Source organism: Amia ocellicauda, chromosome 5 (genome assembly GCF_036373705.1).
Source record: "Amia ocellicauda isolate fAmiCal2 chromosome 5, fAmiCal2.hap1, whole genome shotgun sequence".
Taxonomy (NCBI): Eukaryota; Metazoa; Chordata; class Actinopteri; order Amiiformes; family Amiidae; genus Amia; species Amia ocellicauda.
In genome coordinates, this window is record NC_089854.1 from 34,666,891 (window position 1) to 34,680,653 (window position 13,763).

Below are 13,763 nucleotides of genomic sequence, written 5' to 3' on the forward strand. Positions count from 1 at the left end.
CTTCTTTTTACATATAGATCTGTGAGCAACTGGAAATGGTACATTCCCTATAATATGTGTATTGTCTTTTAACATATACAGGTACAACTATGATACTATAATAGATTGTATTTACTTTAATATACCATGCAAACAGATAATTTAAGATACCAAGGTAAGAAGAACATGTATGTGATTTTGTTCAATGAATATAAAGTAGAAAATACTACCATTGAACCAACCCAACACAGCAGCAATTTTAGGCTGACAGCTGCTGGTTATCCGCTGAGTTATGTGACAATTTTGGGCCAAGTGATTTTTAGGTTGAGCAATTTTGTCATTAAAAGATACTGACCTGGAAATTTGCCTCGCATCTGGCACCTTGAAATGTTACAGGGTCATCACAAGTACAGCGACCACACTTACACGTTCCCCTGCCGTTGCACAGCCCCTGGTAAACAGAGAAAGCTACAAGATTACTAAATGCTTAACTAAATGAGATAACTAAAAAATAAAAATTTGTTAATGCAATACAGAAGCAGTAATCATTATATATATATATATATATTACATTTTAATATATCATCATTATAACAACAACAGCAATAATGATTATAATAATCATAATAATTAAGTAATAATCATGTATTGTTTTTGCTTTGAAATTATTAATGGGCCAGGGTAACGTTCTAAATAATAACGGTGTAAATAAGTAATTATTTGATGAGGCCTCTTTTAGGAACTACAGCAAAACTACAAACTGTCTGAGATTTGCAAAGTTATTGGGGCTATTCAATGGTCATTTGCATGCAATTATAAGCCATAGGGAAGGAGGACTCTTACTCCTTTGCTGTCCAAACAGGTTGCATTGCTCTTGAGACACTCACAGGCTGGTCCTTCCCAGCCTGGCAGACAGCCACACTGACCCATGAAACACTTCCCACGATCTGCAGAGACAGGACAGGACAGTGAAGCTCACAGTGTACAACACCGAGCAGAGAAGGGATGAGTTTTAAGGTTGACAACAAACTGAAAGTACTGAATAATAAACCTTTGCTAAATTAATACATGCATCATGATGTTACAGCAGTCTTCCAGTAAATTATAGGGGTATTATAGGCAAAAATCATATATATCACAGCCCATGAATATCACTATCATATATGTAATGGAAACACAAACATTTGACTTTTTATTGCAAATGGAACTTTGAATTGGAACTATCTGATTTTAAGATTCACTGTATGTATCCTTTTATCTTTCCTGTTATCCAGCATTGTAATTTTAATAATTGTCTAATCCACATTTACATGCAGTGATAACGAGATAATAGGGTAAACAAGCAGTTTTTTTTTTTTTTTTTTACTTAGGTCAGTCTAGTAATGTAATAGTGCAGTGTCATTCCCTATATCTGTTGTGCTTTTAAACTGCTTGTACAGTTCTAGTTGTTATGCAGTAAAACACAGATTTACAAATTTATTACAATTTCTTAAACTGATATCACATTTTTAAAGGGGAATACAAAAATCAGGAAATAAAAGAGGAACCAGGGAGCACTACTTAATAATGTAGCAACAGTTGCATTGATCTTTGGAAAGTTTGACATTTGTAGGGCCTGTATTATCTTTGGTTTGAATGAAACGGGTAGTCACACACACCATTGCAGATAAAGCCGCCGAAGCGCTGGCAGTGGGAGGAGTCGAACTCGCAGTACTTTCCCTCGTATCGATCCAGGGGGTTCTCATGGGGGTAACACTGGCACACGCCACACAGACAATCCCCGTGCCCGGAGCAAGGCTTATCTTGGATGGATGGATTTATGCAGCTCTGGGTTTCCGAGATGCTGCTGCTAGAGCAGTTACAGTAGGCTCCTTTCCTACAAAGCACAATTAGAAGAAACTACATCACACTCAAAATAAAATAAAATACTTGTTTTGTTCTTAAATTAATACAGTTTCTCAAAACTAGTAAAAAAAAAACAAAAAAAAAACTTGTACATTCTACAAGTAATTCTTAATATGTACAATATTTGATAGTAATTGCTAGTAATATAAATCTTATGTTTTGTTTTTTTCTACTTATGTTTAAACAAAAATACTTGTTATTGTTTAATATAAGTGACGTTACTTGAATGAAATGAAAAGTAATGAAAAGTAATGAAAAGTAAATAGTAATTCGTAGTAATATGGAAGTAAATGTTTTAATTGTTATAAGTTAAATAAAAATACTAAGTCCGTTTTTTACGAGTGCAGGTAGTACTGATAGTGTGATTTTAAAAAAAAGTTTCAAAACATGCTTACCAGCCATTAAGACAGCGGCACAGCCCACACACCAGATCCCCATTCCCGTTACATTTCTGTGCTTTCAGTATAGGATTCTGGGGAGATCGAGGAAAGCCATGATTAAGTACCATTACTGTCAGTCATTTTCTGTTTGCTAAGAAAGGAATAAAAACAATGCCTTCAAATTTTCAAATAACTTACTTGGGCAATAGCAGCCCAAACCAAACAAAACATCCTTCCTAATTTATACTTCCTTTAATGCACGGTTATAGGGCTAGGTAGAGTTTTTGTTGGGGGTGTTTTCTCTCCACTCAAACAACCAGCTCCATCTACATATGGCTATCCACCTACACTGTACATTATTAGAAACAAAATATAAACTTAGATTTTGGTACCCATGTGCCATCTCCTGGCTTTACATGAACAGACTCATGAACAGACAGCAGAGTCTTTATCTGCTAGTGGCTACTATATTAGCAGAGGCACATTCCAGCAAAAAGTGCCAGAGAATCAGAGCTATTCATTCCTCTCCCGCCTACCTTCTCACAATCACAGGTACTGCAGAGGATATCTGTTTGGATATTGAGAGCGGTGCTGAAGGTGGTCGGTTTGACACGCAGTTGACCCCTCCTCTCCTCATCAGACAGTGAACACACATGGTTGCCACCCAAATTATTCACGGCCTTCACACGGACCTTGAAGGTGTCCTGAGAACAACATACAACAGACACGCTCAAAATTGCAGTCCCCAAAACTGCCTGAGATTGTTCCATAGCAATGTTCACCTTTGGCAGAGAGATATTGCTTCTCTGGATCTCCAATTTATATCAAAGTGGAAAAATCAATTGAGTCTTATTACCATTCACCAAAAAAAAGATTGACAATGATTAAGGAGCAGAGGTTTATCTTAGAAAAACACAAAGTATGTTTTAGGAATAACCTAAATAACCCATAGTGTTTACATTTGCTCCTTACATTTGCTTTTAATTATATTTTGTCGGTAATATTGACAAAACATGTTTATCATTCTCCTGAAATTAAGTTCTCCAGGTGAATTAAGACCTTGATTTAGTCATAGTATAACCTGTGGCATTAGTCTACCTTTTTTCCTACGTTGATGTTGAAGTTGTCAGACATTGTGTTCTGGCCACTCTGGGATAGGATCTCGGTTTTTATGGTCCTGGGCACATTTTCTGCACCAATTCGGATTTGGGAGCGGATATTCTAGGAAGCAAAGCACAGTTGTTACAACATATTTCAATTTGATTCATGGGGTTTTCTTAAGTTATACTCTTTCTGTATCTGTCTGGAAGAAATGTAAAATAAAAATGAATATACGGTACATTTGTGTAGAACTACATTTCTAATGTTATTTTATGTTGCTAGTGTTTTATTTGGTATAATAAAGAAATGCTAAACTGAAGTTGCAAGCATTGCATACTATACTATTATGAATTAACTGTAAAAATAATTGTTGCATACAAAATGCTATTAACTGTGACAGTTTTCTGTGGATCTGTAGCACCAAAGCCACCAAAGCCACTCAAACACTTTTTAGGAAGACGTTTTAAAGATTTAATCAATCAAAAGATTAAAGTAACCTCACAGAAATATTGTATGAGTGTGTGTATGTATGTATTAGGGAAATTAAACACACAAGTACATACTTGGACACTTTCAAGTTGTAACACAAAGAATAGAGAAGTGAACAGTTACCTTAAAGGCATCTCGGAGAAGGGGAAGAATGTTGTTGGAGTTTTCATCTAACTGTCCGATTGCTGATATAGGGAAGTAATCACGCAATTTCTACAGAATACAGATGGACAGTGTTTAGGTTAGAGATTCTAATAAGAGTAACATCTTTTCAACAGTCAGAAATCCATTATAAATGTAGCATAACATCCCTTTACTGTAGCATAACATGGTAAAATAATAGTAGAATTCAGGAGAGCAAAGTGAAATCATGGGAATGCTTGGAGAAGTTATAGTAAAGCATGATATGAGTCATGCAAAACCATGGCAAAACAAAGGAAAATATTGGTAAAACCATGGGGAGTTTCATAGGGATATGCTGGAAGCATCCCTTTCAATAAGCTGATTAGGTGGTACTGTACATTGCTATATTTAAAATAATGAAAAAAGACTAAGAAGAAGACAATACAGCAGATTGGAAGAAGCTTTGTTAGCATAACATGGAAAGAAGATGCTGTACATTGAAACAAGTGGAAACATCTTTTAAAGGCTGCTGCTGATGATTAGTATTTAGCTAAATAGCATTTGACAAAGCTTTGTTAGAGCTACAAGCCAGAATGTATATTATAATAGGACAGAGAAATCTATCAGTTAAAAAAGTAAAATGAAATTGTCAATATTTCTAATTACAGACTTTTCTTAAATGGAATAAGCCAGTTAATGAATCCAAGATCATGCAATGGCTTATATAATGTAGCATACAGTTTGTTAAACCTTAGTCAAATCAAGCTGCTGTATGATGGGAATGAAGACCATGCTTTGCCTGTACCTCGTAGTAAGAGTAGGAGTGTCTGGTAACAGCAAAGACAGGGATGATATTGTGCTTGCCCAGCAGGCGGACTAGTGTGGGTACAGAAGGATAGTCCTGTTTGGTGTCATGGGTGTAGCTGCCCTTGCTGTCAAGGTGGCACTGTTCATCGTTGCGTGGCAGAATGCCTGCCAGCACATTGGCACCATCTGCCTCATAGTGAAAGGCCGATTCAGTGGAGAAAACCAACAGGTGGGTACTGTTGTCACGCCAGCCAATCTGGTCCTGAGGAGAAAATCAAAGTCATTGATACCCTCTTTAACACAATTCAAAGAAAAACATTTAATTTTCTATGGAGAAGGCTCTGGCTACTTTATTTTTACTAACTAACTGCTGCAGCAAAAGTAGCTTTTCAAAAGACACCATCAGATACAAAAATAGAAAAAATTGAAAATCTTGTATATCTGTGGTAATTGAGCAATTATATGAAAGTGAGGGCATCTCGCACACTATGAGTTAGCTCACATTACCTTACAGACGGCAACTTGCAGGATGGCATCAAAGCCCCCCTCTGGAGCATCCAGATTGCCAGAGATTCGCTCTCCCTGCAGTTTTTTGCGGAATACAGACACTTGATTTGTAAGGGGAATGACATTATTAAAGGAGAATGGAGGATCGCTGTTTGGCCAAGGCTCCTTCAGTCTGTAAGACACAGACAGAACCATCAGATTAGCATGTAAGAATATGAACACAAGAGACCCATCTTGTTATTTTGGTTGCTTGTGGCTTATGTATGCAAGAAGCTCATTCAACTGTAACCTGAATTATCTAAGTATATGCTGAGTTGCAGAAATGTACGAAAAACATCCAATGGAGTCCAATGCTTCCATTCTATAGTAATGGCTTCAAATCTATAGTAACTCTATGGTAGATGTCTGTGTTTGATGCCATTGCTATTAAACTTAACACAACAGCTTATTTTCTCATGGCTAGATTTCAAACATTGATTTTGTAAGAAAGTGTTCAGATTTAACTCACTTTGAAGGTCTCATGTCTGTCTGTGGTTCTGTGACTTTGTCCACAAATTTTCCAAAACCAATGGTGTAGTCTGCAGACAGGTCTTCCACCACTTTAGCTAAGAAGCAAAAGTAAAAATGTACCTTAAATTAAATTTAAATTACTGTAAATGCAAAGATACATAAGTGAGGTGACTACAATATGTACATTATTTGGTGTGTATGGAAATTAAAATTAGGCAAATGGAGGGATGAAACCAGTAGATGTTTACAGTCAGTTGTAGGTAATAATACTTATTTTCAAAGATGTTTAATGGAATCTTGGGGCTGTTTTTGTGTCTCAAATATGAGAGCTGTCTGTAAAACATAACATTTTCATTTTAGTAATATACCCAAGCTTACCAAGAGGTATAATTAATGGCAGGTTCTGTCTCTTAATTACAGTTGACTGCCAGTGGTGTAACAAATCTTAATCAAAATTTGTCAAAATAAAAGAGCTATTCAGGGCCATGATATGTGAATGCTGGCTGAGTCTCACTGGCCTCATTTATAAGCACTGGGCTGGAATGCAGGAGTGGAGTAAGATCTGACAACACATAGAGACTGCTCTCACTCTGGGTTCCTATCAAGCCCAACTTACCCAATTGAGCGCCCATGCTCTTGAGCATTTCCAGATCATCAGACATAGAGTTGGAGAAGTCCATGAGGATGTAGACATCAAGGGGACCCTGAAGAGGCTCATAGATTTGCATTTCCATCTCCCGCTCCTCCCCAGGCAGCAGCTGAATGCTCATTCGCTGGGGGGCCACCTGGGACTGATTCAGAGTCATCTGAATTTCCTTATTCTACGGAGATGGAGAAAAGGACCACAAGCTGATTAGTCTTACAGCTGAAATAGAATTCTGTTATAAGAAATATGCACATTAGGTGTGGGCTGAATGTCGTCACTCCCATCCAGAGTTGTGAGATGCTGGAAAATGTGGTATCTTTATTAATTGACACGGGTTGAAGTCGTTGGTTTATCAGAAGGAAATACTTCTGTCATGCTAGTTTTTTCAGGTATTATTATAATTTTTATGCTATATAATCATGATAATATATAATCATTATAATTTGGTTTATATCTTTCTTTTCACCGTACAGTGTCTTTAATAGTAGAAACAAACTTGCTTAATCATCCATTGATTTTCTACATACGGCAAGCAATTTTATATCACTATTTATCTATAAACAACAATTAATAGAAATATTTTAATAAATACATCTGTTATACAAGGTTAATAGAGAAATGTACTGTATTTTATTTTAATAGAATAACAGTCATAGTATTAATGTAACAATGTTTATAAACCACATAAGAACATAATTTACTCGCTATATAACATTCCACATGATCATCATTTTGGACACCTCTGCTGACACAATTAGACATTTCAGAAGGATTGTGAACTTGCCAAGCCATCTGCGATGAAAATAAACTAACCAATCACAGCTCTGAATTTCTTCTTCGAAAAATTGATGTGCTCTAAAAATGTAATTGTTTGCTGCTATAATTATATCGATGAGGCAAATATCAGCTCAATTATATATCACTTGAGCTCTATAACCAATATTATACAGTGTTTGTAATGATCACAATGGTGATGTGTGTGGTGTGTGAATTCTCCTGGATCATAAGAGTAGCTACTGCACAGGATTTTATACTTTTAACGAGCAACTGAAAAACAGACATACACAGAATCCCTTATACAAAAAGAGAGTCGTAGACAGTATATATGTGTAAGGGAGACATAACTTGTCCAGAAAAAAAAAAATAATAAAAGAAAAGTACAGATAGTGCAGATGATGTGATTACTGTTTCTGGGCACAAAGACATGTCTAGAGCTTTTACCTGCAATATCTCCATTTTCCCATTAACTGTCACTTTTGCTCTGCAATTTCCAAGGTTTTCGATAAGATCACACCGTTCATAATTATATTCCTGCAGATGCACAAAGATAGACAGTGAGCTAAAAAGTACATTTCTTTACAAATAAATCCACAGTTGTTAATCATTTTTAAATTCCAATGTGGACTCATCATGCTTATCAAAGTTAGATGAGAATTGACCTGAAACACATACCTGAACCCAGTTCTGGTAGCAGTTGGCAAATTTGGCAACACTACTCCTTATTTACTCCAGGCACAGATCGACATCCTGAACAATATGTTGTTAATGATTTCTACAATATGTTTCACTTGGGGTACAGTGAAAACCCTCAGTGAGAAACATGTACAGTAGTTGGGACTACCAAGTGCTTCAACCAGTGAAAGTCCCTTATATGTTGCACCATATGGTCATATCATGATTTGAATCTGGTCTATGGCCAGAGATTCCTTGTTCATCCGAAAAGTCACAACAGTGGCTTCCTCAACTTACTGGGTGAACCTGAGTCCGGTATATTATTAGTACAATTTAAGCACATTTAGGTCTAAGTAGCCAAGATGAAACTAGACACTCATGGGGATAGATACATGTATACATATGCACATCCTGATTTTGCTGTGTGGCTGTTGTTACTGGAACAATTTAACCTGAACCTAACCCTTATCTTAACCTTAACAAAGTCTGTAATGTTGTTCAAATGTTGTTCACTGCAAAATCAGGTTATGCGTGTTCATATATATAGAGACTAGATCAACTTCAGCAGTAATGATGATTCAAATGAAAATTCACTCTCCACATTAAATGATTAGAACCTACCTCATCAGCACAGTAAGCACAGCCCTTCCCAACTCGGATGCATGTAGTACAGTTGGGGGACCGTGAAGCTAGGCAGTGGTTGACTAAGAAAACAAGACACAGGATAGAAATGGTCAATTCAGAGGAGATAACTGTGAGGCCCATTTTCTAAGGCCGTCTTCTGTTGTCCTGGCATCACAGAACAGAAGTATGCATTCATATACAGTGAGGGAAAAAAGTATTTGATCCCCTGCTGATTTTGTACGTTTGCCCACTGACTAAGAAATGATCAGTCTATAATTTTAATGGTAGGTGTATTTTAACAGTGAGAGACAGAATAACAACAAAAAAATCCAGAAAAACGCATTTCATAAAAGTTATACATTGATTTGCATGTTAATGAGGGAAATAAGTATTTGATCCCCTATCAATCAGCAAGATTTCTGGCTCCCAGGTGTTTTTATACAGGTAACGAGCTGAGATTAGGAGCACTCTCTTAAAGGGAGTGCTCCTAATCTCAGCTCGTTACCTGTATAAAAGACACCTGTCCACAGAAGCAATCAATCAATCCGATTCCAAACTCTCCACCATGGCCAAGACCAAAGAGCTGTCCAAGGATGTCAGGGACAAGATTGTAGACCTACACAAGGCTGGAATGGGCTACAAGACCATCGCCAAGCAGCTTGGTGAGAAGGTGACAACAGTTGGTGCGATTATTCGCAAATGGAAGAAACACAAAATAACTGTCAGTCTCCCTCGGTCTGGGGCTCCATGCAAGATCTCACCCCATGGAGTTTCAATGATCATGAGATCGGTGAGGAATCAGCCCAGAACTACACGGGAGGATCTTATTAATGATCTCAAGGCAGCTGGGACCATAGTCACCAAGAAAACAATTGGTAACACACTACGCTGTGAAGGACTGAAATCCTGCAGCGCCCGCAAGGTCCCCCTGCACAAGAAAGCACATGTACAGGCCCGTCTGAAGTTTGCCAATGAACATCTGAATGATTCAGAGGAGAACTGGGTGAAAGTGTTGTGGTCAGATGAGACCAAAATGAAGCTCTTTGGCATCAACTCAACTCGCCGTGTTTGGAGGAGGAGGAATGACCCCAAGAACACCATCCCCACCGTCAAACATGGAGGTGGAAACATTATGCTTTGGGGGTGTTTTTCTGCTAAGGGGACAGGAAAACTGCACCGCATCAAAGGGACGATGGACGGGGCCATGTACCGTCAAATCTTGGGTGAGAACCTCCTTCCCTCAGCCAGGGCATTGAAAATGGGTCGTGGATGGGTATTCCAGCATGACAATGACCCAAAACACACAGCCAAGGCAACAAAGGAGTGGCTCAAGAAGAAGCACATTAAGGTCCTGGAGTGGCCTAGCCAGTCTCCAGACCTTAATCCCATAGAAAATCTGTGGAGGGAGCTGAAGGTTCGAGTTGCCAAACGTCAGCCTCGAAACCTTAATGACTTGGAGAGGATCTGCAAAGAGGAGTGGGACAAAATCCCTCCTGAGATGTGTGCAAACCTGGTGGCCAACTACAAGAAACGTCTGACCTCTGTGATTGCCAACAAGGGTTTTGCCACCAAGTACTAAGTCGAAGGGGTCAAATACTTATTTCCCTCATTAACATGCAAATCAATGTATAACTTTTTTGAAATGCATTTTTCTGGATTTTTTTGTTGTTATTCTGTCTCTCACTGTTAAAATACACCTACCATTAAAATTATAGACTGATCATTTCTTAGTCAGTAGGCAAACGTACAAAATCAGCAGGGGATCAAATACTTTTTTCCCCCACTGTACGTCTCTCTTTCTTTTGCCATGCAGAGCACAGAAGTACTGATTCTGAAGAATAATCAGTGTGTGCTTTCCAAACCATTCCCTTCATATGTCTTGTGCATGAAAATTCTTTGTGTATTCTTTATTTATGAGATCCTTGGATTGATAAGATCAACTAGCAACAAACAAGATGGGCTCAATGTTATTTTTGTTTATAATTTTTCTTAAGCTCTAACATAAATGTTCCCCTTAATTTAATTGTGCTCCCCTCTAGATCTAATACTGCAGCTCGCCTTGGAGAATGTTATGATAAGAGTCTTACCTTGGCTAGCATGGTTGGGAGTCCAGAAGAGCGTGATGAGGACCATCCCCAATGAGAGACACAAACCCCATCTCTCCATTTCCCTCCTATAAGACAGGACAGAAAGAAACAGGACACTTCTGTCATTGTTCCCATCATGTATCGGTAACAGAACTCACAGCCCAGCACATACTTATTGACCATAAAACAATAATTGGTTGTTGGTTTTTGAAATGTGTTCTACTACGCATTGTTAAAGGACCATCTTATCTCACTGCAGTGAGCTTATTTTTTCAGACCGTATATGTGCAAAGAAGAATACATTGGGCCCCAATGCAAGTATTCAAAATCCTTTGCTGAATTTACAAATTTACTATGTCAGGATCAGCAGTGAATCTAGGATTTGTTGCATAGCTCTTATGCATTTACTTTGTTTCCCAAATGTTTTTTCATACATTCTATTGTATTACTAATTAGTCAAAGCATAATGTATTGATTTCTTAATTGTGAATTCAATTACTATAACTTGAGAGGCTGCAGGGACATCTAGGCATAGCATAGCAGCAAATAAAAGTCATGTAAAATGCAAGGCATTAATTACTACACTATAATAAAACCATGATATGTTGTAGCAAGCAGGATGGTAGAATTGTTATTAGTAACATTCACTGGTAAATTGTTATTGTCTATTGAAATACAGTTAAGAAAGTTCAAATTATGTAAATAGGAGGAATCATAGCACAGAAGTGATCATGTATATTAATCATAACTAGGACACAGAAAGTGGTGGCTTACAGAGTTTAGTAGTTCCATGTTTATGCAAACTGATTTTACACATTGACTGTTGCACACAAGCACCACTTGTGGTGGTGTGCAGTGACCTAAACAAACGTCACTATGGAGTGTAGTCATGCTTTCTAAACATGTCCTGAAAGTTTACTTACATGGAGACAAAATGTAATTTTTTTAAATACAGCTGCTTTAAAATCTTGCCTTTTGACAGCAGGAATTAAACATGTAAACAAAAGTACACTGATGAGCCTATCAAGGAAATAAATGTTGCCATGTCTAAGAATGTAAAATATGTCTGTACCAGCACGACCTTCACAATGTTAGTGGGTGTGTCTACCTCTGGCCTAAATGAAAGACACACAACTGATTAACCAAGACCCTGTGTGTACTGCAGATTTCTATGTTACCAAGGCCTGGGGCTGCTGGTGCTCTGCCATTTGTTTAGGCTACATTACGCTCTAAAATGTTTGTCTTAGTTCCTGTTACTTGTCAGAATGTTAGCATGCTTTGCAATAGTGCTACAGTTGAAAACGTACTTCTCAAATAAAACTGTATTATTGAATCCAGTCTGATTCAATTTCAGGTTATACCTTAACATCTATAAGAAAATACCTCATTTTAGTTGGTACTCTCTAACATAAATAAATGAATAAATAAATGCAAACTATTTCTGCACAATTGTTATAGTGGGATATATTTTTTAACATCTAAACAGGGTCTGAGATATTTCTATCAGAAACCGAAATGACAGAATATATTGCTCTATTTTCCATACACAAAAAGGGACAATTAAAATTTACCATACTATTACCCTCGTGATCCCAGTAAGCAGATTTAAATTGGTATAATCTAGAAAAAAAAACAGGTAAGATTTTCTAAGAGGAAAAATAATGAAAACTTTCTGACTATTGCCCTATCTACATCAAAGCATGCAGTGTTACATTACATTACATAAGCACCTTGCTATTTCTCTTTAAACTACTGTGAAATAAAACCCACCTGTCATTTTTATTTAGGGCTACTTTCATCTCTCCAGTTGAAAGAGAAAGCAAACTTTTCAAACAATGTAGGCAAAAGGATAATAGCAATTTCACACACAAATATTGTGGATTTCCTTTTCAGTGATCTGAAGCAGACAACCTAACCCTATACTTTACAGAGCACAGACAGATTATTCTGTCATCAGTACACAATTGCAAGGAACTTTGCAGCTATACGTGCAAAATATTTTCCTCATTATTGTTGCTGAACTATTTAACAAAAGGAATTTATAAATGTAGCATACAAAATAATAACATTAATACAAATAATAATACATGCTGTTAAGGCACACTTTGCAACTTTTTTCTAAAATTGTACTGTGCTGCCATATTTACACAAATCCAATCCATTATGTTTATTCCGATTCCGTATAACTGCAATTACCAAACATCACATTAAAGTTGTTTCTATAATGTGTATGATCGCGTAATTTACAGGACAGCTTTTAAATAACTGTGCCCCAAGCGTCCTTTACACTGTTTACCAACGTGTTTACGTATATAGTTATACTTGAAAGTATTCACACCCTTCATCTGAAACAATGTTATTCAGAGGCTGATTTAGTTTAGTACATGTTGTCAATTAAACTATATATTTTTCAGTGATAAACTTAAGAAATTAAGGAGGGCCAGACCAAAGTGTCAGAGCTGGCAGCACAAGAAAGACTTCAATTAACTTGGATAATCAAACAGATAGTTAATGAGAGTAAGAGATAGAAGACCCAAACCAGCTTCTAGGCCTACAGTACGACAGGCTTGTTTCAGGGCAGAACATGGGTCTGAAAATTGTTTGACCAATACTGACAAACAGGCTCCCACAGTCTCAAAGCAGAGGCACTAGGTAAGTCACCTCATTTAAAACCAGTACAAGGTCATTTCACAATCATATCACAGTTTAGCTGAAAAGCACTTTGGAATGCAGAGACAATGGATATGGTTTATGGACTATGGATACCGATGTTCTTACCTCTGTCTCTAAACATGCAGAAGTCCTGGGGTATTTATTCAATTATTTATTATTATTGTAAAGTGTGACTTAATTATACCAAATGAGTCATCAAGTGTACAAGTGAATTGCCTCTATACTACAATATTACTATACAGCAGTAAGGCAGTTGTTTATGGTATTGTTTTAAAAGGTCTTATTGCTTTATCCCCCCAAGAAAAAAAAAAAAAAATACTACTCATATGCAACTCGTCATCATATCCAGAAACACAAACACATTGGCTTATTTAGAAAACAGTATTTTTATGGCAGAACACAATATTTTTCAAGAGCAAGACAGGCCATGAACCATAAATTAAGATATATTTTTTTACATTTAAGGGTAGCGATAAGATC

General features: G+C 37.0%; 1 protein-coding gene across 3 annotated transcripts in view; it reads right to left on the reverse strand.

Annotated features, from left to right (window-relative positions):
* itgb4 (integrin, beta 4) overlaps positions 1 to 13,763 on the reverse strand; it is a 47,865-nt gene that overhangs the window by 22,582 nt on the left and 11,520 nt on the right. For all 3 annotated transcript variants that reach the window (XM_066704902.1, XM_066704900.1, XM_066704901.1), the window contains exons 2-15: positions 10,611 to 10,696; positions 8,521 to 8,603; positions 7,669 to 7,758; positions 6,418 to 6,622; positions 5,800 to 5,896; positions 5,292 to 5,463; positions 4,783 to 5,046; positions 3,978 to 4,067; positions 3,363 to 3,485; positions 2,801 to 2,968; positions 2,280 to 2,356; positions 1,638 to 1,855; positions 823 to 926; positions 335 to 430 (exon numbers count right to left, since the gene is read on the reverse strand). In XM_066704902.1, the coding sequence (XP_066560999.1) occupies positions 335 to 430; positions 823 to 926; positions 1,638 to 1,855; positions 2,280 to 2,356; positions 2,801 to 2,968; positions 3,363 to 3,485; positions 3,978 to 4,067; positions 4,783 to 5,046; positions 5,292 to 5,463; positions 5,800 to 5,896; positions 6,418 to 6,622; positions 7,669 to 7,758; positions 8,521 to 8,603; positions 10,611 to 10,696 (1,873 nt within the window). The remainder of the gene's footprint in view (positions 1 to 334; positions 431 to 822; positions 927 to 1,637; positions 1,856 to 2,279; positions 2,357 to 2,800; positions 2,969 to 3,362; positions 3,486 to 3,977; positions 4,068 to 4,782; positions 5,047 to 5,291; positions 5,464 to 5,799; positions 5,897 to 6,417; positions 6,623 to 7,668; positions 7,759 to 8,520; positions 8,604 to 10,610; positions 10,697 to 13,763) is intronic.